At 34.9% G+C, this 25723-nt stretch overlaps 1 protein-coding gene across 1 annotated transcript in view; it reads right to left on the bottom strand.

Annotated features, from left to right (window-relative positions):
- The window catches only part of LOC145243368 (Fanconi anemia group D2 protein-like), a 212310-nt gene that overhangs the window by 148223 nt on the left and 38364 nt on the right, over positions 1-25723 (bottom strand). Inside the window, exons 11-14 of the mRNA XM_080106191.1 lie at positions 24798-24885; positions 22891-22995; positions 10985-11079; positions 5290-5395 (exon numbers count right to left, since the gene is read on the bottom strand). Coding sequence (XP_079962317.1) covers positions 5290-5395; positions 10985-11079; positions 22891-22995; positions 24798-24885 — 394 coding nt within the window. The remainder of the gene's footprint in view (positions 1-5289; positions 5396-10984; positions 11080-22890; positions 22996-24797; positions 24886-25723) is intronic.

The following is a 25723-nucleotide window of genomic DNA, read 5'->3' as shown; positions in this document are numbered from 1 at the left end:
ATAGAGGCACCGTCTGGTAATCGGACTTGCTTGTGTGTGTTATGCATTTTTGCTGCTGCTCCTACTCTTTCAGTTATTTTTGAGCCATCTGTATAGATGGTTTTGTATGTGGAGTATTTGTCCATAAGTTCTAGGAATTTGTTTTGATAGGTTTGGTAGTTAGTCTGTTTTTTAGCTGTTTTAATAGTCATGTCAATATATGGTTCTGTGATTGTCCATGGTGGAGTATTATTAATTGTGTAAGTTTGTATGTTTTTTAGTTCTTTGTATCCTTCTGTAATAGCCTTTTTAAGGCGATATCTCAGAGGTTTAATAGCTGTAGGTCTGCTGGTATAGAAATGTTCATACATTGATGTAGATACGTTTCCATGAGCAGGATTTTCTGGTAGACTTTTAAGTTTCAGCGTATATTGGAGCGAGAGTTTTTCCCATCTCAGGTGAAGGGGGAGTTCATTAGCTTTTGTGTGCAGGCTTTGAATAGGTGATGTTTGGAAGGCGCCTAAACAGAGTCTGAGTGCTTGGTTTTGTATGGGCTTGAGTTACTCTAGATATGATTTCCTTGCTGAGTTATATATAATGCAACCATAGTCCAACTTAGCTCTAATGAATGCTCTATATAGTAGGAGCATGGTTTCCCCGTCTGCTCCCCAGTTTGTGTGTGATATTATCTTTAGTATGTTTAATGCTTTTTGGCATTTTTTTTTTTTAGTGCTTCTATATGTGGCTTGAAGTTAAATTTGTTATCCAGGATCATCCCCAGATATTTGGTTTGCTGTACCATTGGTATTGCATTGTTATTCATTTTTAGTTGTGGGTTATGATGATATCCTCTTTTTTTGCAAAAGTGCATGCAAACTGTTTTGGTTTTTCAGAAGATAAACCCATTTTCATCAGCCCATTTCTGTTTTGTTAAGGCATTCCTGTAATTTTTTTCTATTGTTAACATATTAGAGGATGAATAGGTGATTGAAAAGTCGTCTACAAAGAGGGATTTATCAATGTTTGTGGTCACTACTTTACCAATACTATTGATTTTTAGCAGGAAGAGTGCAACGGATATTATACTGCTCTGGGGCACTCCCATCTCCTGCTCATACACTTCAGATTTTTCTTTTCCGAGTCGCATCCTAAAAGAACGATTCTTAAGGAAATTTTGTATGAATATTGGTATCCTTCTTCTGATTCCCAGGTTGTGCAGGTCCCTCATAATGCCATATTTCCATGTGGTGTCGTATGCTTTTTCTAAGTCAAAAAATACTGACACCACATGGTGGTTTCTGATAAGTCCATCTCTTATGTAAGATTCCCTCCTAACCAACTGATCCATTGTGTTCCTTTTTTTCCTGTAACCACATTGATGTTTATCTTGTTTTTTTCTAATATCCATACAAGGCGATCGTTTACCAGTCTCTCCATAGTCTTGCAGATACAGCTAATTAGAAAGATAGGGCAGTAATTTGTTGGATTCGAGGGGTCTTTGTCAGGTTTTGGGATTGGTATGATTGTGGACTCTTGCCAAACATTAGGTAACCCAAGAGCCAGATATTATTGAATATGTTTAAAAGGGTATTTAATGAAGTTTCTGGTAGTTGTTTCAAAAATTGGTAATGGATCTCATCTGGTCCAGTAGCAGTATCTTTGGTTCTATCCAGAGCGGTTTTAAGTTCGGATATTGTGAATGGTAAATTATATTTTTCTGTGTTGTTTGAGGTGAAATTCAGTTTTCCTTTTTCTGCTTTTATTTTGTAGTTTTGGAATGTTAAACTGTGGTGTTTGGGCGAAGAGTTTTTGTTTAGTTGTTCAGCAAGTAAGTTTGCCATGTCCTTTTTTTCAGTGCATTTTCTACCGTCAGGTTTTTTTTTCCCCCCCTCACCATGTCCCATACTTTCTTGCTAGGTGTTTTATTATTTAACTTAGATACATAATCTTGCCATGTTTCCCATTTGGATCTTTTGGTTATTTGTTGTGCTTTTACACAGGCTTGGCGGTAAATTTCTAAATTTGTTGTGGATAGATTTATTTTGAATTTTTTTAGGGTTTTTTTCCGTTTCTTGATTGTTTCTTTGCACTCTTTTGTGAACCAAGGTTACTTACTGTTTTTCTTTCCAGTTTTGGGGATTGTTTCCTCTGCTATTTTTATTAACATTTGAGTGAACGTTGCTACTGGGTCAAGTTCCTGAAGTATTTCATTATTTATTTGTACTTGGCAGAGATTCCTGAATGTGGACCAGTCAGCTCTCTTTAGTTGCCATTTTGGTGCTCCATTTTCTATTGTGGGATTGTTTGTTTTGATAATAATTGGATAGTGGTCACTACCACACTGTTCTTCATGGATATCCCAATTAAAATCCATGTAAATTGTCGGAGAGCTGAGTGTTAGATCTATGGCTGAGGCTGTTCCTGTAGGTGAATGTAGGTAGGTGTGTTTGCCGTTGTTCAGTATACATATGTCTGTAGTTTCTAGTATAGCTTCTATTATTTTTCCGTTGTGGTTTAGTTGTCTGTCTCCCCAAAGATGGCTGTGTGCATTGAAATCCCCCAAGATTAGGAATGGTGCAGGGAGCTGTTCAATTATTCTATCTATTTGAGTTTTTCCTAGTTTATATTTTGGTGGAATATAGATTGAGCAGATTGTGAGAGTTTGGTGTAAGGTAGCTCTTACTGCAACAGCTTGAAGTTCTGTATTTAGGTTGAGTTTTTCGTGGGGTATTGTTTTCTTTAACATAATGGTCGTACTGCCTATTGGTCTACAGTCTATGTGTGAAAAGTTGATTTTATTGTATATTTCATAGTCTTTAAAGGATAGTTTGGAATTTTCCTTCAGAAGAGTTTCTTGTAAACATATGATATTTGGATTGTATCCTTTGATTAATTGCTGTAGTTCTTCATAGTTTGGTTTCAATCCTCTACAGTTCCATTGTAGAGCTGCTACATTCCTAGTTTTTTTTATTTTGTTCTGCCATTTTTATTTATTTTATGTATTTATTTTTTAACTTCTGTTAGTCATTGGTGTCTGATCTTCGATCTTCCGTGTCCATTTCCTGTTTTGGATTAAGTCTTTTGGTCTGGAAGATGAACGTGGTCTGTTTATTTTGGTTTTAGCTTCTTTGTTGGTTGGTGGTTTGTTTCCTTTTCCTTCCTTTTTGGTGTCTGTTTTTTTGGTTTTTTTTGGTGAGAGGGGTTGTTTCTGTGGTTGTTGTAGCATTTTGGGGTTTTGTGGGTCTTTTGAGTTGAGTTTTGGTTTGGAAGTTTTGTTCACTTTTGTAATCTTTATTTTTGTTGTTGATTTGTTTTATACTTCTTTTGTTGTTTGGTTATTTGGTCCGGTTGTATGCTGTATGTTTTTTTTTTTTTGTTATTTCCGAGTATTTTATGAGCTTCTTGGAAGGTTATATTTTTTGTATATTTTATTTTAATTTCTTTTTCTTTCTTTCATTTATCACATTCTTTTGAATTTGCACTATGGCCTTTTTTGCAGTTAATACATTTTGGCTCTTTTTGACAATCTGTATGGGTCTCGTTTTCTCCACACCTCATGCATACTGATGAGCATGTGCACCGGTCTCGATGGTGTCCGTACCTTTGACAAGTGTAGCATCTGAGAGGATTTGGTATATATGGTTCTATATTTATTTTTTTCGTATCCTATTTTGACGTTACTTGGGATTTGATGGGTATTAAATGTTAGAATATAGGAGTCTGTATCGATGGTTTCACCATATTTTTTAATTTGGATCCTTTTTACATCGATAACATTTTAATTTCTTCCAAGGAACACAGTGATAGTTCTGAACTCCTGATTACTCCTTTACTAGTATTCAACGTTTTATGGGGATAGATTTTCACTTTTTTGTTATTAAAAAGTCTCAATTTAAAGATTTCTGTGATATGTTTTTGGCTTTCTACTTCCACTAATAGTGTGTCGTTATTTAGTTTTTTGACCATTTTTGGTTTGATACTTGAGAAAATTTTTTCTATTTTGAAGGGAGACACTTTTGTTATCGGTTCTCCTTCAGTTGCTTCAATAATTATGAAAAAAGGTAGATTTTGAACGAGATTTTGGTTTTGTGATTCTGTTTCTGAATCTGAACTAGATTTGTCTGAAACTTCACAATGATTTCTTTTTTGAAGCTTTTTATTTGCCATTTAAATGTTTTTAATTTTTCATTTCTCCTGCTCCCCACCTGACTCGGAGCCCTATTTGGGAAGTGTTGGGGGGGAAACCCATTCGCCCCGACACAACAAGGATACAGGAGAGGTATACTCTTCCTGCTGATCGACTCAAGCACCCATGTTTCCTTCATCTTTTCTAATGGCCTCATTTCTAAAAAAGATGTTAGTTTTCCAGCCGTGTTTTATCCATTCTTCAGCAAGTTGATTGACCATCCAGCCACCGCTTACTAAATCAGTTTATTGCCTAATGTGGGGAGCGTGAGTTTATTTTCTTGTTGTGTTTGTCTGATTTAGTGCTAGTCATGACCAACTGATTGATTGGATTGGGCCTATCCAACTGCCTGTCTTAATAGTACCGTGAACATGTACCTCAACCACGAGGATCCTGTCCTTAGGCATTACAGGGTGCCACCCACAGTCAACAGGTGACCCCATTGAGAGATTTTTACTCTCTGTAGAGGGGCAGTCGGTATATTCTAATGCCCTACTAACAGGGCTGGTTGGGAAGTAGAGGAGGAAGAAAAAAAGGGGGAGGGGCTGTTGTTTTTGGTTTTAGTTTTGTAGAACATAATTAAGTTTTACAAAAAGGAACATCAATGTCGGTGCATTTCGTCTCAGGAAGCCAATAGACAGCCTGATCTGGTAGCACCAGGAGCAAGAGGAAGAGAGAAAAAAAAAGAAAGAGAAAGCAAAAGAAAGATAGAAAAATAAAATCTAGACAAATAGTGATGAAATAAGGTAAAGCTCTAACTATCAGCTATTTCTTCTTTTTGTTTTCACAGAAACAAGGCATGAAGACACGTGATGGAAGGAACTTCAAGGTTAAAAAACAACAAGTACGAGATGGATGGATTCCAACTCGGAAAACAGCAATTTTTCTCCTTTGTCAGAAATATCACTCATGAAATGTGAGAACTAAAGGACAAAATAAGGGAAGAATAAAAGACAGATTTCAACCGAAACTGCAAAAGAACTTGCATCTATGAGACACTCGAACAATAAAATGGAAATTCGCTTTATTTTCCCTGAATTCTGCCTGCTAAAACGCGGAGAACTCACATGCTGATTGTAAATGATTAACTGAACCCAGTCATATTAGTGCCAACATGAACTTACTTTTATCCAAGGCGCCACTAAGGATTTCTGAAACTGAAGACAAGAGTGAAAAGATTTCATCGTCAATAATTCCAAGGCCATGAGTTCATTGCTTTGCCGGTTATCACTGAAAAGATACAAATAAGAATCGTTCATCTAAATTGGAAGAATCAATAATAATTTATTCTAATGAATAAGATAAAAAATTGGAAGTTAAATCGACTATAAATTAATAATAAACTGAACTCACTACATATTATGCGAGGTGACGGTGATCTAGTGATTGAAACAGACTGACTGCGCGTCCCAAGTTCGAATCCAGTTCATTCGACAAACATGATTTTCACTTAGGATGTTGGCAACCTTCATGTGATCCCTCCCGTAATCCCTAATGCTTTTCTATAAAGAATTCTGACTAGAAAAATATTCGAAAAACCAATGTCAACAATAGAATCTGCGGATTCATACAAGATGATGATGATGATGATGATGATGATGACGGCGGCGGCAGCGGCGGCGGCAACTATGTATTATTTGAAGTATTAGAACTGCTATTCTTATCTTGAATGTCATTTTCAACACAATTCAGTTGTTACAACCTCCGACCTTCTTTAGGTCAAACTGTCGAATTCAGGAATCTGCACAGAATTTTATCCCATCAACCATGCCTTAGGAATTTTACTCAATCATGGTTTGGTTTGGTTTTACGGCATATCAACCCTTTTCGGGTTATTTAATGCCGCATCCAGTTATTTTAGAAATAGTATTTTATGTTGCATCCAGTTATTTTGTAGAATTTTTTTTATTCTTCAAGCATTTTGTATCTTTAATTGCAAGTTTGTAGTGTTTGGTTTGGTTTGGTTATTTTATAGTGGATTTTATCATTTTTGTTCCCTGCCCTGCGAAACATTAATAAGTTTTGCAATAGGAGAGAGAAAAGGGTTACAGTATTAATATTTGGTACATTTTAAGTTAGGAAGTGGGGGAGATAGAAAAGGGAAATGGGAAGAAGGAAAAGGGGGAAAAGGCGAGTTGTTTTTGCTTTTGGTTTTGCAGAACATAATTAAGTTTTGCAAAAGGAAGTAGAAAAACAAAAGGCATCAATGTCAGGTGCATTTCGTCTCAGGAAGCCAATATCTTCAGACAGCCTGATCTGGTAGCCATGACTTAGGAATATTACTCAGTCATTAAACAAGCGCATGCTACACCTCTGAATTAAATAAAGGTGTTTGAAATTTTGTGCCAATTCCTGATTTCAACAACATACACCTGAAAAAGTTGGAGATTGCATCAATGAAAACGTGAAAACGACACAAGATGTGAATAATCCAAATAATTCAACTTACCAATCCTCCTCTGAAAAATTCAGAAATAGGTTGGTTGGTTGGTTGGTTGGTTGGTTGGTTGTTTTTGTTTTACGGCATATCAACCCTTTTCAGGTTATTTAATGCCAAGTGATTTTGAAGAAAAATTTTTTAATAGAGTATATTTGTTTTTGTTAAAGTCGGTTTCTATTTAACCCATAGTTGGGACCCTAACAAGTACTACCACTCCGGGTTAGAGTGGACCTGGGAGCAATGGTATTAAAGGGCGGCTCCACACTCCCCAAAGCCCACAAGCTGGAGCCTAACCATCAGATATAGTTTTATCCAGGACCTAAGAAATAGGAACTAACTTGCTTTATAAAAATTAAAAATGTAATTCTTACAAAACATATTTCCATGCTTCTTAAGCCACATGAACATCACATTTGCAGGTACGTCTATTCTAAGTGTTGTTATAGCGTAATAACATTTTACATTTTAGGAAAGACAAATAAGTAGTTTGTTTCTTGTTGAAGACTAGAAATCCTACCCGGCTTTGATGGGGCTAAAGTCCAACATATTTCAAACACCCGTCTGCCTGAAACTACTGTCAATAATTTTCCCCACTCTTTATCTGTGCCTAAATCCAAACGTAGATTACATGAGCAAAGCTTCTTTCTTAGAACTGCACTCCAGTGGAACTCTCTGCCGCTTGCCTGTTTCCCACCTGACTACAACTTGGACGTCTTCAAGTCCAACATAAACAAACTCCTGACAAACTGCCCCCTTAAGTAAGACACTCTATCAAAACCCCCAATACTAATGATTACTACAATACTATCTTATTGATTACTGTACATGCAATAACCCTTATCCCTGAGTGGCCTTCGGGCCTTGATAAGTGGTGACTCCCATGTAAAAAAAAAAAAAAAATTAAATCTTTTATCTCACTACCTCTCATTCTATCTTTCTCTTTTTTTTCTCCTACCTCCTTTTACCCCTCCCTCTCTCTAATCCTGTCTTTCTCCTCCGCGATTACACTACACAGACTCTTTTGCCTGTCATCGGCATTTTAGCCTGACGGTTCCCTACGGAGATAAAACAAAGAAGATTTGCAGATGACCTTGGTTAAGGTGAATAAAGTTTTTCAACGATTGTATTGTAAGCTTTGTTATTATATTAACTTATTTCAATGTAAAAATTCAAATTAAATCATCATCATCATCATATTTGATTTAACATTCACTTTAAATGCTGGCTTGTGTTGGACATCTTTTAAAAATTCACTTTCAAGATAACCTCTCTCTGACCAGGTCTTAATCCATCCCTCTTTCTCTCAAGTCCATCTTTATCACTTCAGCCTATATTTTTTTAGCCTTCTAAATTGTTTTGCATCTCCTAACTCTTATGCATTTTTTTCAATGTGACCATACCATCGAAGATTCCTGTTCTGCACACATCTCTTTATACTGTTCAAATTTAATCTTCCTTTGTTGAGCCGTCCCCCTAAATAATCAAATTATACCCAATTTTCATAATTAACGATTACCACACTGTTGTACTATATTTAAAATAGATCAGAAAGAAAGATGTTATCATGACAGCAGGGAGATCATCGGGCTGATTAATTCAGATCCTGCAGTTCTTGGTGCTCTGGTGACCTACGATGAAAGTTGGATTTATTGCTATGACCCAGCAAGGCTGTTGTTATGAGACAATTGAGATTTAAGAGGCTGTGACGAGAGTCATTGACACAGTCATATAAGAGGACTTCCATAAGGCCTTCCAAAATTTGTTAGAACGGTACAACAAGTGCATTGCAGCCAGAGGAGATTACTTAGAAGGTGACTAGAGTTTCATGTGTGTACTATCAATAAAAGTGCCCATACGAAAAAGATTGAAAAACTTATTGAAGCCAGTTTGTAACATTGCTTATTGTGGAAATTGATAAAAACAGTAAGTAGTTATCATTGTTTGTTAATGAAAACTTTTTTTTGGTTGTCAAATTTCGTGACAATAACAAAGAACCCAAAATTTATGAACAATCTCAATAACCCTAACCACACATTTTTTTTTGAATATCTGAGTTTGCATTGATTTCTACTGTTTTTACACTTTTTGCAAACAAATTGGTTGTCCTCTCTCAGCCTACCAGCAATTCCATCGCACTTCTTGTGTTTTCTAAGAAAATTGTGGTATTTCTCGGGAATTTCCAATACTACAACCACTGACCAACACTGGTGGCATTCACTTCCAGGTCTTTACTTTCCATAGCATTTCTCCAAGTTTTGAATTTAACAAGCAAAACTTCCATTGTTTTACAAGTACTAAGTCATCAACATACAGCATCTCTTCTGCCTAAACTTCCCTGCACAACTCCCTGGATAATGCCTCTATGATATTGATAAAAAGCAACATACTCCCATGATGTACTCTTATTTTAACATTAAAGCTTTCACTAAATGTGCTATTCATTTGAACACAATCTTCACTAAACACTCGTTTGCCCTTAGTTTATGCAGTTTTCAACAAACATCTCTTGACACTGTCAGTGTGTAAAAAAACTTTTAACATTTTAATATTAATCATGAAGTAGATTACGGGGAGATAATAAGATTAAAAATTTGGTTCTTCTTCATTATAATAGTGAAATTCGAAACTTGAAATATTGAATTTCAAGTAAAACCCACAGTATCTACTTAAATTGTCATGTCACAGCAATAAACATATACAAACATTACAAAAAAATAATAAGGTAGAAAAGATTAATTAATAATGATAAATTTTTCAAAGACAATTAGCGAAAATTGAGTTTTGCAAAACAAAATGCCGGAGAGTTTGAATCATAACACAAGGGAGGTAAATCTTTTCTGAAAACTGGAAATCTTTGTTCAATTTAGGAAAACTTAATTTTTGCTAAATTGTCTTCGAAAACTGTTTTCATGATTAATTAATTTTTTACCTTAATCCATTTTTTGTAAATTTTGGATATTTTTATTACTGCAATATGACACCTCAGTAGATACCATTGATGTCACTGGAAATTCAATATTTCAATTTTCGAATTTCGCAAAACAAAGAACCAAAAATTTTGTAGTGGATTCTTCTTCTTGTTATATTTAAAAAAAGAAATAAAAAAATACTTTGCTGATACTTTCCACCAATAACTCTGTTGCTATTGGGCTAAGATACAGTTCTGTTCAGCCCTTGGAAGTCCAACATGTCTAAAAATAGGGGTAGGCTATAGAAACAAAATTTAACACACTTAATCATTTATTGAAAAGCCCTATACTTGTGGGATAGCCAATGAGAATGTTAGATTTAATGATACAAATGCATTTATAGTCAAAAAATGCACCCTGTAGCTTTCAATAAGTGATTAAGTGTGTTCGGGGGCGAAATTTGGGCCATTTTCACGCGTTGACGTGGTCAAATCACGTTTGGGGCCAGCGACCCTCCAATTTTGACCCGTTTTGAACAAAATCACTTGTTCCCATCTATTTACATATAAATGAAGGTAATAAGCCACTTTTGGCATTTATTTGAAAAATTTTGTTTCTATAGCCTACCCCTACTAAAAAGGGGGGCAGTTTATGGCTAATGGTCTAAGGTACCAAGAAATGTAGACAGGATTACTCAGGCATTTTTTGTAGACCAGAGTACTTATTCTAATATGTTAGCATTTCAAAACCACATCTGACCTTGTGTCCAACCTTCTAGAGAAGAGGTAATTCAACTCGACACTAGCATATATTGTTAATAGGCTTCTATAATAATTAAATTTAACTTTCATAAAACTTTCCAGTATTTTTTGGTAATATAATCATTTTAGGGCCTCATCCAGAATTCCTTCGATATTAAAGAAACAAGAAAAATCTGTATGAGGTACATACCTGTGACAGAAACAAAATATTGTACACAAAAAAATCCCTTAAATTGATCAAATAGCTTTATTTCTAAAAAGAACATCATTTGTAAGCGAATTTGAGCTTTTACAATGCGCCCCTTCTGCCATGTTAAAAATATTGTTTTAAAATCTCGCACGTTTAAATGATTTGGAGTTATCTCCCTTCCTTCTTTAGACTGTTTTCAAGATGGCATCACGAGATTCTCTCTTGTAGTTTAGCCATTAAATTTGACTTTTATTTAAAAATAAAACTATTTGATCAATTTACGCGATTTTTGATGTATAATACTTTTTTTTATCATGGCTATGTAAATCATACAGATTTTTCTTCATTCTTTTAATATCAGGGGGAATTCTGGAAAAATAACTCATTTTGGTTAAAAACAAACAGCATCGAAAAAAAAAAAAAAAAAAGAATGTTAAAAATCAAAACAAATATGAAAGTAAAAAGATTTGTGGACAACACCAGTTAGGAACAGCTAGTATTTCATAAACTGTAACTCACTTGGATGATTTTGAAGTTCCAGCTACAGGTGTCGAAGAAACAATCGGTTCGAGGGTGGAATAAAATTCTAAGGCTGTTCTGATTTCGTTAAAGACCTTTAAAATAAAAGAAATTCTTGAGACAAATTTTGATAACATATATTCTTGCATATTTTTTCTATTTCTTTTGTATCTAAAACCAAAATTTTATTTCCATTATATCTAAAAAAAAAAATGTGGGACATAAAAATCTTTATATAAAATAAACAATGGTACCAAATTGGTAGCTCAAATAGCCAAAGAATTATGACTGTTCAAAGTCCGTTGGACATTCCAAAATTTGCCACCTTATGTCTTATTAATTTTTAAATCACTTCAGGCATGGCAAAAAAACTAACTATGAGAGTTAGATGGATTAATTATGACTCAGAAAAACAGCAATTCTTCACCTTTTGTCAGAAACATTGCTTATTTGACAAAAATATAAATTGAAAAGATCAATGTTCAAAGTGTACTTGCCTGTTAGCTGAAACATGATTTTTAAACTGAATACGATTACTCGAAATGTATAATTAATAATATAATTAAGGAGGTAAAATTAAAGAATAGGAATACAAGAATCATGGAATGTAGCGATGCTGTAAAATATTTTCTCTTGACTCCGGTGTCTAGTGATGGCATGGTACAAGGTACCTTCAATAAGTTTCCAGATTTTTTTTGCATGAGAACTTTTAATTATAGTACACGCATGAAACTCTAGTCCCTTTCTAAGTAATCTTCTTTGGCTGCAATACACTTGTTGTATCATTCCAACAACTTCTGAAAGGCCACACGGAAGTCCTCTTGTGCGAGCGTGTCAATGACCCTCGTCACAACCTCTTTCATCTTCTTAATTGTCTCATAACGACAGTTCCTAAGGTTTTCCTTGAGCTTAGGGAATAATGAAAAGTCACAGGGAGCAAGGTCTAGACTATAGGGAGGGTGAGGAACTGTCTTGATGCCCATGACAACGTCTTTCTTTCAGATTTTTTCTGAGCACTCTTGGGACAAACTTTGCACAAATCTTCCGCATCTTAACTTCCTCACAATTAATTGTGTCTACAGTTCCAACACTAACATCAAACTGTGCACGTATTGTTTCTATAGGCACACAAAGGTTCTTATTCATGAAATTCTTTATTTGGCCAATCAACTCGGGTGTTCTGACTTCCTTACTCCTCCCCCATTTTTCATCATCCCTCACAGACTCGCTGCCTTCCTTGAAATTCTTATGCCACTCAAATACTGATGCTCGATTCATGCAAGATGGTTCAAAAGCGGCCTGAAACATTTCTGTGGCATTTTTTCCAAGTTTAAAAACAGAATTTTATTGCATATTGTTTTTCTAAAGTGTCCTCACGTCCAGACTGCATTTTTGAAATTCACCAGCTGTGACAATCAGGCTTTATTAGGATGTATTCCAATTCCTGCTGTACCTGTTCATTTGAACTTTAAATCATAAAGATTAGTCAGTCATCTCATAACAAGTATATTAAAAGCATACTAAATTTTCAAGAGTTTATGACAATTTTAAACGCCTGTACAACAAAAAGTCTAAAAACATATTGAAGGCACTTGTAGTAATATTTTTTAGGGAGAGAATATGGTTGCTACCACCTATTTAGAAAATGTTTTGAAAAGAGGCAGAAATCTCAAAATAAATATATTTTTTGTAATAATTAAAAATGTAGAAATATTTTCATGGAAGAAGATGCAGGAAGTCATGCTTGTGTTGAGTGGAGATGTATATAGGAAATGTTCAGTTATTTGTTATAATGACTGAGGGGGAAAAAAATCGAGATCATTTTATTATTATTAGAGTAGCTCATGCTGGTTATGTATGCACTTTAATGTATACAGCTAAACTCTTCAGAAATCTACTAATTGAAGGTCACTAATTAATGTTTGCTAAGTGACACATCTGTCACTGACAGCGAAATTGACGAAATAGCCACGCCCATTTTTAGCGAAGTACGAACACCTACCAGCACTGTATCTCTGAAACCGTTGAGCATAGATGGTCATGTGACCCCTCAAAATGTCCGGAATTGCGACATTATGGGGGATCAATAATTCATTATGATGTTCTAAAACCAATGGCTTTCGAGATATTTGCAATAAACTAATTTTAACATTGTTCATCGCACAGTGTATTGCATTCTGATTTTTATTATATTACTTATGTACATTATCCTTAATTTTTTAGTTTAATTTTATGGATTTCGACACTTTGTGTCAATACTCATCAAATGTTGAACAGTCGGTTTTCTTTAATATAGTTACAAGGAATTTTTCAGCATTACTTATCTTCGGCAACAATTCCTCTGCACCAAACCTTTCCAATAGACTTAGATCAATTGAAGCCTTCAGACCAGTCAGCTTTGAACCCACCTTACTGGTACTGTCGCACCCACTTAATGAGTGAATTGCTGGTAGACAGGACACCAAATTGCTATTCAGTTGATCAGCCAACAGGTGAACAGGCACAGTCTTCTTGTTGCCAAGCTTTACATAGACATAGAGTTTTTGTAGTTCCCGTGTTTTCTTGAAATGGTCGATGAGGTTTATGAGAACATCCGTGTCAGGTGAGTCAACTAGGATCGATTGAAAACCATGTTTTACACCATCATTAATATGAGACATGATTCTGTCATCTTCTTGGTTGCTGGAGAGCTCTGTGATCGTTATTTCTTTGCCCATAAACAGTTTCTACATTCACCACTATATACTTCACCAAAGAAGATTTCTTAATTTGATACAATATTTTGTAGCATCCACTTGAAGTATTCTTGGAACCTCTCTTTGTTCAATATTGAGCTCCAGAACATATCTAGATCAACAGGTACCTTTTGATTGTCAGACTTAATGGTGATGGTTATTTGTTCAGAACTTCTCACTGCACGTTCCATTTGCTTGATCGATGATTTTTTATAAACATCAAAAATAATATCTATTCTTGTTGAATCCTCTGTGGTAGCAAGAATAATTTTGGATAAAGTCTCAACCAATTGGCCAAATGTTTCAATACCATCTTTTTTACACGTACGAGTGCCATGAAATCAACTGTTGTCATTTGAGCATCACATTTTACATTTCTTTTGTACTGGGGAAGTTGGTTGACCAATTCTCTTGATGGGGACGCTTTATCTGTTTTTTTTAATCGTATTCCATCCTTACCTTCAGTAGTCAGGAAATGAGATGTACTTGTCAACTCATACTTCAGAAGCTCCAGCATGCTGTATCCTCTTTCTCTTGCATAGTCAATGTACCTTATCGTTTCTGCTGCATCTTTTTTGTCACAGATTTCTGCCCAATGGATGGAGCAGAAGCATGCTGCACGAAAACAATCTTACGGTAAGTAGGTATTGTATCATATAGATGCTTCTCCTTATTCTGAAGTCTCATTGTAACAAACTCTTCATAACTTTTCTCACCAGTTGCCAGGCACTCTAGCAATCCATCAACCACGTCTTGGGATATACCAGCCCCAGTTGAGATGTTGTGTAATCTGGTGCCAGTACTGAATGGATTATTAATAGATTTTATGTCATCCAAAAGTGTCCTAGCACGTTCATAGCCGATTTTCGTAGAGGCTGGATTGAACTCGTGGTGTAGACTAAGTTCACTATCATCTTTGTCCAAATTACACCATTCAAGCAGTTGTGCTGCATAAAGATCTTTCTCATGCTTTAAGAGATTCCATAAAGTTACTGCTTCCTTTTGTTTTGTTATTCCAATGATACCCCCTGCAACCTTGGCAGATTTGTTGTAACATTTTTCAAGTGCCATGTCAAATCCTACTGCACTGCCTTGTTGAAAAGTGTGGTACATCATCCATCCACCTTGTGTGAAGCATCTGTATATACCAGGGAACTTCCTTTCTAAGTCAAGGCAATCTTCAAATAAGAGTGTACCCCATCTGCTATAGTTGGTTCGACCAAATCTAAAGAGCAAGGGCATGCAACCACGAATGGCTGAAATGAACATATGTCAATTGCCTTGTCGGATAGAATGTGAAAGATCTCTCAAGATTGGATACAGATCATCTAGAAACAACTTCCAATACCTCACATTCTCATTCTCATTGCACTCTGTTTCTTTCCATTCTGTGAAGGACTTCTTCAGGTCTTCATTCAATATCTTGCTTACGTTCCAAATCTGTCTAAACTCTGCATGGCTATCATCTAATGTCTGTTGCATCCAAGTTTCCATGGTTTCAGTGTGCCTATCTATTTCATGGTGATCTTTGTCTTTCTCTAACTGAAATCTTTCAAACATTAGGGCTGTCATAACCTCTGATATCAGACTCATTGACTCCTTGCTTTTACAATAGTGACCCCTTGTCATAACACTATTCTCTACAACAATCTTCCAAAAAGCCTCTGTCTCAATCAAAGCCAAATCTATACCGATACAGCGAAGATACTTCCCAAGGCAAGCGATTACAATCTTCTCCATGTGAAATGGTCCCATTCCAAGGAATATGTTACCAAACTGTTCGGGTTTCAGCAATTGTATTTCTTTTGCGATAGTATACACCCCCTCATCAGACCATAATGCTCCTGATGTGGTATTCTTTTGCTTCAAGACATCCTGAAAATTAAGCATTGATGTAAATATTGTGTCCATTTCGGTTGCAATATATGGAAGGATGAGTGCAAATGATATCTTTGTAACATCAAATTTCGGTTTATCCTGGAGGACACTCATCATTGCAATAAAGCTAGGAAATGATCTCTCCTCATTATATATGTATTTTTGCATGACCATGCACCAAAGAACATAATCATCATCAATATTATGTTCTCGTGTATCATTATAAGGTGTTGTTGAAAATGATTCTGGTATATCACCGCTCCCTTTGATCAGGTAAGACTTCTCAATAACCTGACAGGGAAGCACATCAGCTAACTTTCTCATTTCTGGTTGTTCTGAGCAGGTTGTCATGTGATTGTCCTCAAAATGATTGCCTCCTGGTTGGTTCTGAAATATAACTAGAACAGTGTCATGACTGGAATCCTTTCCTGATATTGTGTTCTGTGTGGTCAACATTGTCCATTGCACCGTGGATAATGTGACCTTCAGATATCTTTGATGATACAGGACATCTGTTGGGTAGGGTATCTTTCACCATTTTTTGGGCCATGGAGGTGTTTATTCTCTTCATTGAATCATAGCTAATAGCTAGATTCATCCTATTCATGATGTTAATCAGCTGTCTTGATCTAGATAGGTTATGGACAGTTTGTGTCAAGCTACAATGAAATGGGGTCTTACTTTATCTGGTTTGTTTGTTTGTTTGTTCTGTTTTACGGCATATCAACCACTTTGGGGTCATTTAATGCCGAAAGGTTCGTTATGTTGTGTTAAATATTGGTTTGTTCTTCTTAAGGTTTTTCTTTTTTTTTGGGGGGGGGGTCTTTCCTTATATTTTTGAGTATATTTTAGTTTCTTTCAGAAAATTGATAATTTTTTGGGGATCAATCTTGTTTAATATTGTTTTCAGATTTTTTTCTTGGTAATACTTTGTTCGGATTTGTTCAAGGTCAATGCAGTTTGTCAGTATATGGTGTATTGTGTAGGGTTCTTGACACGTTATACAGTTTGGTGTCTCCTCCCCTTTTAGTAGATGTGAGTGGGTGATGTGAGTGTGACCTATTCGCAGTCTGGTCATTACTACCTCTTCCTTTCTTGTTAACTTTTTGGTGTTTCTCGTTCCAATATTTGGTGTTATTTGGAATAGTTTGTTTTTGGTGCATGAGCTCCAGTTTTCTTGCCATTTTCTCTTCAAAAATGTGTTTATTTTAGTCTTTAGGTCTGTATAGGGGATTTTTCCACTTATGTGGTTTTGTTGCAGAGTTTCCTTTGCTGCCTTATCTGCTTGTTCATTCATGTATATGCCGATATGGCTTGGTATCCAGCAAAAGATAATGTTTTTTTTCATGGTTATGGCATCTATTTTGTTTAGCAATTTTGTAATAAGTGGGTTTGTCATTTTTTTTTCTTTTAGAGATATGAGTATTGAAAGTGAGTCAGTAAATATGATATATTTTTGATGGTCATCATTGGTTATTATATTCAGTGCCGAATCTATGGCTGTTGCTTCTGCGCTGAAAATAGAAGATTCGTTTGGGAGCCTTTTCTTTAGTTTTATTTTTTTGTGGATGGCTGCGCATCCTACTTTATCTCCATCTTTTGATCCGTCAGTGTAAATTTGTGTATATTCTTTGTATGTATTCTGGATGATAAGTAGTTCTTCATGGAAGGTTGATGGGTGGGTTTTCGTTTTGGGATATTTATTTAATTTTAATATTATGTGTGGTTGTTTGATCATCCAGGGTGGAGTTTTTGATTTGTTATATTTATGTATTTTTGTAATGTCCATTTGGGCTTCTGTGAGTAGGTTTTTTATCCGGAGGCTGTAGGGCTTGATGATATTTTCTTTCTTGTTGAAGAGATGTGTGTATTGTGGGTGGAGGGTACATTGGTATGCAGGATTTGTTGGACACGATACCAGCTTTAGGTAATATTGTAGCGCTAACTTCTGTCGTCTTAGAATCAGTGGAGGCTCATGGGCCTCTATATAGAGGCTTTCTACTGGAGAGGTTCTAAATGCTCCCAAGGCTAATCTTAATCCTTGATGATGGATTGTATTTAGTTCTTTTATGTAGGACTTCCTTGCTGCTCCATAGATGAAGCATCCATAGTCCATTTTAGATCTGATTAGAGTTTGGTATAATTTCAATAATGTGACTTTGTCTGCACCCCAATCGGTGTGTGCTAGGACTTTGATCAATTGCATTGTCTTTTGGCATTTTGCTTTTAAATATTTTATATGCGGTATAAAGTTCAATTTTTTATCGAATATAATACCTAAATATTTATGTTGGTCGGTGAGTGGGATGTTCTTGTTATCCAGTTTCAGGTTGGGGTCGTGGTGGAATTTTCGTAATTTGCAAAAGTGGATGCATTTAGTTTTTTCCTCTGAGAATGTAAATCCATTTTCTATGGCCCATTTGTTTATTTTATTCAGACAGAGTTGTAGTTTGCGTTCGGCTGTTTGTATATATTTAGATTGGTAGTATATAAGTAGGTCGTCCACGTATAGGGCGTTTTCAATTCCTGGGTCTATGTTTTTTATGATATTGTTTATTTTAATGTTGAAGAGGGTGACAGACAGGATACTGCCTTGGGGGACCCCCATTTCTTGATCTTTTTGGACTGAATAAGTGTTGTCCATCCGTACTTGGAAGTTTCTATTTGTTAAGAAATTTCTGATAATTTCTGGCATTCTACCCCTAAGTCCTAGTTCATACAGGTCTTTTTGGATTCCGTATTTCCAAGCGGTGTCATACGCCTTTTGCATGTCAAAAAAAATTGCTATTAGATGTTCTTTTTTTGCAAATGCTTCTCTTATGCGTGTTTCCAGTTTTATTAAGTGATCGGTGGGGCTTCTATTTTTCCTGAAACCCGACTGGCTTTCTGTAATTAGATTTTTGCTTTCCAAGTACCAATTTAACCTTTCGTTAATCATTCTCTCAAAAGTTTTGCACAAACAACTAGTTAGTGCAATGGGTCGGTAGTTTGTTGGGTTTGTATGGTCTTTTTTTGGTTTGGGTATTGGGATTACTGTTGCCTGCTTCCAGTTTTTTGGAATGTTGTTAGTTATCCATATCTCATTGTAAATTTGTAATAAGTAGTCCAGTGATGGTTTTGGTAGTTTTTTGAGGAATTGATAATGGATCTCGTCGGGGCCGACTGCTGTATCGGGAGATTTGTTTATTGCCTCCTCTAGTTCTGCACTGTTGAATAATTGATTGTAGTTTTCTTCATTTTTTGATTTGAAGTTTATTTTTATTTTTTCTTCATTTTTCTTTATAGCTTGGAATTTTTTATTTTGGTTTTTTGATGATGAGTTCATTGAGAATTGTTCTGCTAATTTATTTGCGATATTTTGTTTGTCGGTAATCTTTGTGTTGTCGCATATAAGGTGTTTAATAGGGTTCTTTGTATTTTTTCCTGCTATTTTTCTGACCATCTCCCATACTTTTTTGGGTTTTGTGTTTTGATTAATTTTTGTTACATAGTCTTTCCACGAGTTCCGTTTTGATTCTTTGATAGTTTTCCGTGCTTTGGCTTTGCTGTTTTTATAGGTGTCCAAATTTTCTTTCGTTGGACTGTTTTTGAATTTCCTTAGGTTTGCACGTCTGGCTCTTATAGCTTCTTTGCATTCTTTATTGTACCAGGGTTTGTTATATTTTGTAGTAGTGGAACTTTTTGGTATGTTCTCCTCGGCTATTGTGAGTAGGGTGTTGCTGAAATATGTGATGTGTTCTAAGTCAGGATTCGCTTCAGGTATTAATCTGTATTGACATGTATTTTGGAAATTTTCCCAATTTGCCTTTTGTAAATTCCAGCGGGGTGTTTTGTCTTCTGGCTTGGGATTCTCGTTTTCTATTATGATTGGGAAGTGGTCACTTCCGCATGTATCCTTATGTGTTCTCCAGCTATAATCCATGTATATAGTTGGGTCACATAGTGTTATATCGATTGCTGATAGGGTTCCCGTTGGTGGGTGCATATATGTATTCTCTTTGTTGTTGAGTAGGCATAGATCATTTTGGTTAATTATTTTTTCTATGGTTTGGCCTCTTTTGTTGTTTTTTTTACTGCCCCACCATATATTGTGACTATTGAAGTCTCCCAACAGTAGAAAAGGTTTAGGTAGTTGTTTGATTATATTGTTTAATTCTGTTTCGTTTATTGTTTCATTTGGTGGTATATAGAGTGAGCATAGGGTTACTGTTTTGTGTAGTGTTGCAGTTATTGCAACAGCTTGCATATTTGTTTTTAAGTTCACTTTGCTGTGTGGAATGTTTTCGTTTATCAGTATTGATGATCCACCGGTGGCTTTGCATGATAATTTGTTTATGTGGTTGTATATTGAGTAGTGTTTTATGTTAATTTTGTCATTTTCTTTTAAGTGTGTTTCCTGTAGGCAAATTATTGCAGGACATAAGGATTTGATAAGTATTTGCATTTCTTCGATATTAATTTTTAATCCTCTTATGTTCCACTGTAGGATTTTGTTAGTCATGGTTTATATTTTCTTTTGGTTTTGGACTGTTGGTGTTTATGTCTACGTCCATAGTTTCGATGTTAGTTTGGGTGTTTCTTTTGGAAGTGGATGGTCTGTTTCTTGTTTCTGGTGAGAGGCTTTTTTTGGGTTTTGGTCTGGGACTTTTAGATTTACTTTGTCTTGACTGTCTTTTTTGGCTACCAGTTTCAACTAGTTCAAATTTATTTTCATTTTCAATTAATACTAATTCTGTTTTTTGTTTGTCATTTTGTTTTTGGGGGGTAGTTTTTTTGTTGTTCTGTTCTATTTCCATTTTTTCTGTTGTTGTGTGTTTATTTTTAACATCTGTTTTTGTCCTTGTTAGTGACTTGGATCTTTCACGTTTTGATAATTGAGGAGGTTTCATTTCTTTAGAGATTGATTCCTCAATATTGATGGAAGTTTTTCTGATTTCCTTTGTTTCGTTTTCTTTTATACTGGGTTGTTCGTTTCTGACTTTTATTTGGCTGTTAGAATTTATTTTCAGTTCTGATAAAAAAGATTTTAATTCTTCAAGTATGTTCTTTAGTTCTTTTGCTAGGTTTGCAATTTCTGGAGCAAGGTTTAGTTCATTGTAGTTGTACATTTTGTTTGCTTGTTGGGTTATTGTGGCATATGAGTTTTTGGTGCGATTTGTGACTTCTTTGCGGGCTTCTTGGAAGGTTATATTTTTTTGATATTTGATTGTTATTATTTCCTTCTCTTGCTTATATATTTTGCACTGTTTTGAGTGAGAGTGGTGCTCTTCTTGACAGTTTGTGCATTTGGTTTTATTTGGACAGTCTTCTTCATCGTGGTCTGGGTTTTTTTCACTGCAGTTTCCACATGTGAAGAATCTTAGACATTGGTCTTTATTATGTCCAAACTTTTGGCAGTTGTAGCATTGTAAAGGTTTTGGAATGTATTGTTCTATTTTCGTTCTTTCATAACCTATATTGATGGTCTCTGGTATTTGAGGATAATTGAATGTTAATATATAAGTGTTTGTATATATTACCTCTCCTTTTTTTTTAAATGTGATTCTTTTTACATCTGTGACCCCTTGGTTTTTTAGTTCTGTTTTGATTTCTTCTGTTGTGCAGACGGAGATTTCCTGGTTTTTTATGACTCCTTTGGAGTAGTTTAGTGTTTGGTGTGGATAAGCTTTGATGTTTGTTTCATGCAATTTTTGTAGTTGAAGTAGAGTTTTGGCCTGTTTTTTATTTTGTACTTCTACCAATATGGTACCATTCCTTAATTTTTTGACATTTTTAGGTGTTATTTTGCTTGATATTACCTTTTGGATAATGAAGGGTGACATTTTAGTTAACGGTATATTAGACGTTGCTTCTAGCACGATGAATCTTGGAAAGTTTGTATCTTCATTGTCGCTGTCAGAGTCTATTTCTGTGTGTGGTCTCTTGGATTTTTTGGCATTCATAATAATTTTTGAAAAATTCATCAGCCATGCTCCCCACCCTCCTCGGAGCCCCTTATGGGGAAGAACTATGAGGGGGTAAATCCCATTCGCCTCGGTTCTCCAGGGCTACATAGCTGGTATACTCAAACATGGGGAGGTTTCCAAGCATTCACAATATATGGTTATGCCCACCCAAGTATGGGATTTCCCTGTATTTTTATTATTCCTGATGGTTACCTTTTTCCCAGCTTGATTGACCCTTCAGCCATCGCTTATTAACTCAGTTTATTGTTTATGTTGAGTGTTAGTGTGTTTTTGTTTGGATTGTCTGAATTAGTGCTTGTCATGACCAACCGATTGATTGGATCGGGCCTATCCAACCTCCCGTCTAGCCTAGTAAGGGCCAAAGTGGTGTGTTGTAGTATCATGTTATTATTTCCTAGGCATGTTCCACTCAACCACCAGGATCCCGTTCTTAATGCATTACGGGTTGCCACCAACGGTCAACTGGTGGTCCCATTGAAGGATTTTTACCCTCTGCAGGGGGGCAGTTGGTATGTTCTATCGCCCTACCAACTAGGCAAAAAAAAAAAAAAAAAAAAAAAAGGGGTGAGGAGGTGAAGGAAAAAGAAAACGAGGGAGGGGAAGGGAAGGAGAATGTTGTTTTTGTTTTTGTTTTCGCAGAACATGACTAAGTTTTGCAAAAGGGAATAAAAAAACAAAGACATCTATGTAGGTGCGTTTCATCTCAGGAAGTCAGTAGACAGCCTGATCTGGTAGCACCAGCTTACTTTATCTGGAACTTAACCAATAATGAATATACTGAAAGAGTGGCTTCAGGAGCCAATCATCTGTGGTAGTGTTGCTGGTGTTTGAGAACATAAATTTAAAAACTCCCTGGGCAATAGCCGGGTTAGTCATGTCATTACATGTATAGTACATCCATGTAAATTACACGGAACATAGGTTCGAAATGTGTTAAAATTAGTTTATTGCAAATATCTCGAAAGCCATTGGTTTTAGAACATCATAATGTATTATTGACCCCCCCCCCCCCCAAATAATGTGGCAATTCCGGACATTTTGAGTGGTCACATAACCATCTACGCTCAACAGTTTCAGAGATACAGTGCTGGTAGGTGTTCGTACTTTGCTAAAAATGGGCATGACTATTTCATCAATTTCGCCGTCAGTGACAGATGTGTCACTTAGCAAACATTAATCAGTGATCTTCAATTAGTAGATTTCTGAAGAGTTTAGCTGTATACATTAAAGTGCATACATAACCAGCATTAGCTACTAGAGTATATATATAATATACTATAATATAATTAATTATATTATAGTAGGAGACAGTTTATAAGTCACTTACCCCAATTGCATCTTTTACATGTACAGAATGCAATATGAACTTCACAACAACAGGTAGGTCTTCCATTTTGCAAGAAGATAAGCTTTTTAAAACGGATGCTAATACCTACAAAAGAAAATGTATACAATGTTTATTTATTACAGTTATGAGTAGAACATGCATATTACTTTTACATTATTGTAAAAAATAAATTAAAAAAAAATAGGTGAGAAAGGAATAAAAAAAGAAATAATAATAATTTGTTCTCTAGATAGAGCATATTCCACCTCTTTCTACTATTCAAGATCAATTTATATATCATCATTGAAGAATTCTCTTTATAAGCAAAGAGATTGTTTCTTCGATTAAATGTAATCTCAATTTAGCTATACACTTAGAGAAAAGGATTAAGAGGAGTAATGTAAAGGGTTTTTCATATTCATTTCTTTCTTTTTCTCATAATGAAATACTCCTTTTTTAACTTGTTTAACATCCCATGTACACATTACTTATTTCCATTGAGTTTAGCACAGATAACTTTTCTTTCTTCCTCGCCTTGTTTTAAGGCAATAATTAAAAATTATTTTTATGAACTACTCATAAATGAAATAAAATTCTTTACCGTCAATAAATAAATAATATATATATATATATATATATATATATATATATATATATATATATATAACCAAAGATAACGAAGCATAGATAGTCATTCATTGGCAAGAATAACAATATCACAAAAAGCAACTACTGATGGGTCAAAAGAATTACACATGAGAAAACATGAGCATAGCTACAGAAAGCAAACTTAAAAAGGAAAAATGGAAAAGATACAGACAGATACACAAAACAATGCAATCAGGACAAACACTATAAAAGCCAAGGTAAACATGACTATTTTGGGGAAATATTCCAATTGCTTTTAGATATTGTTCAATTGGGGCAACCAATCAAGAAAATACCAACTTTGAGGATATTTGTTTTGTTATTTTTTAGTTTTAGCTAAACATACAAACACACATAAAGACAACTACCCTTTATATAATAGATTACTATTTAGTTATGCTAAAATAAAATATGAAAATGTTCTCTTGACTCTTTTCCTGAGATTGGTACATTCTGAAAAAAGAGACAACTTTAAAATTAAATTGGATTGTATTTACTGAATTAAATGGAGCTTCAATTTCTTAACTTCATGTTTACAGTGAAACTAGGCAATTTAGTGACCTCATTTCTCATAACTTTGCATGACATGGTGTTTAACTGAAATTATGTATGAATTTTATTTTCATCTTCACACCTACGTTACATGTTTAAGCTAAACAATAAACTATTTTTTAAACAAAGTTCTAACTGATCCTAACTTTCTCATTTCCCTTCAGCAATCATTCCCGACAAACAATTTCATATTACGTTTCTGAATTTTTTAGATGAGGAGTGATAATTCGAATTATTTAGATTATTCGGACTACTGTTCTCATCTTGAGTGTTATTTTTACAATGTTTCAATCAATGTAACCTCTAACCTTCTCTTTAGGTGTATCTTGTCGAACTCGGGAATCTATACAAATGGACCCTTTATTTAATCCATGGATGTAGCATGGTTTTGGTCCAACAGCCATGATTGGGTTGAAATCTTAAGTAATTCACAATTGTATCTTAAGTGTCAGTCGCACTGAGGATTGAATGTTCAGCCTCCAGAAGAGTGAAACTTTTATAATTGAATTTCACCAAGTCCTTCTCCACTACACCATGGGTCCTTGCTGAAGAAGGTTGGAGGTTACATCAACCGAAACATTGTAAAAATAACACTTAAGATGAGAAAAGTAATCCCAATAATACAAAACAATTTCATCTTAAAGAAATATCTTTTCACTTCAGTTAAAAAGTATATATTACTAATGTATTTTATATGCACCACTTACCTCAGACAATACATCTTTGTTCAAAACAAGATTGGACATCGTCTCTAAAATTAGAATGGTCAACACAGGAGTCTGTTCAAGAAGTTCTCTGAAGTTTAAAAAAAATAAAAATAAAAACTTCTTTAAATATTAAAAAAAAAATGCTCCTCGTAATTCTACTTGAAAAAAACACTGTCATTATTAGCAGTGCGTACATTGGTGGAGTAACGAGATTATCCATAAGGCAATAGTGAATGTAATAAGCATGCTAATAATGATTATGATACTAATTCAACGATGACGATAAGATAATATATAATATATATAATAAAATGGAGTGTTTAAATATCAATTAACAATTGGAACGCAGTTCTTTGTTGTTTCGGAGTTCAAAATTGAGTCTATTTTGACAAGTTATGAGTTCTGGAAATTAGTAAGTGAATAATAAGTGAAGTTGTAAAATAAATACTGATTTTTGTTAATTAGATAAGAATTTGCACAAAAACAAAAATAGATTTTGCTAGACTGAGGAGGGCTATATAATTGTGAAAGCACTACATACAATATGTAATTGAAGCTAAATAAATTGTTTAGACTGTAAATATTATTGCCAACAATATTGATAATGTTTACTCATTTATTTATTTTTTTATTATCACTTATGTTTTTATTCTACAGCCTGGATACTCACCAAAAGATTGGAAAGAAAACTAGACTGTACATACACCCGTATGCTACAACCAGTATTAAATATATCTTGGCAAAATCATCCCACAAAGCAGCAACTTTATGGCAACCTACCTGCCATATCTAATACCATCAGAGAGAACCGCCTACGATTTGTCCGTCACTGTCTGAGAAGCAAGCATGAATTGGTGAATGATGTATTGCTATGGACTCTACGACATGGACGCACAAGCAAAGGATGACCTAGATCCACGTAGTAC

This window comes from Euprymna scolopes, chromosome 22 (genome assembly GCF_053919585.1).
Source record: "Euprymna scolopes isolate OS-2025 chromosome 22, ASM5391958v1, whole genome shotgun sequence".
Taxonomy (NCBI): Eukaryota; Metazoa; Mollusca; class Cephalopoda; order Sepiida; family Sepiolidae; genus Euprymna; species Euprymna scolopes.
This window is presented reverse-complemented; position numbering and strand designations above follow the sequence as displayed.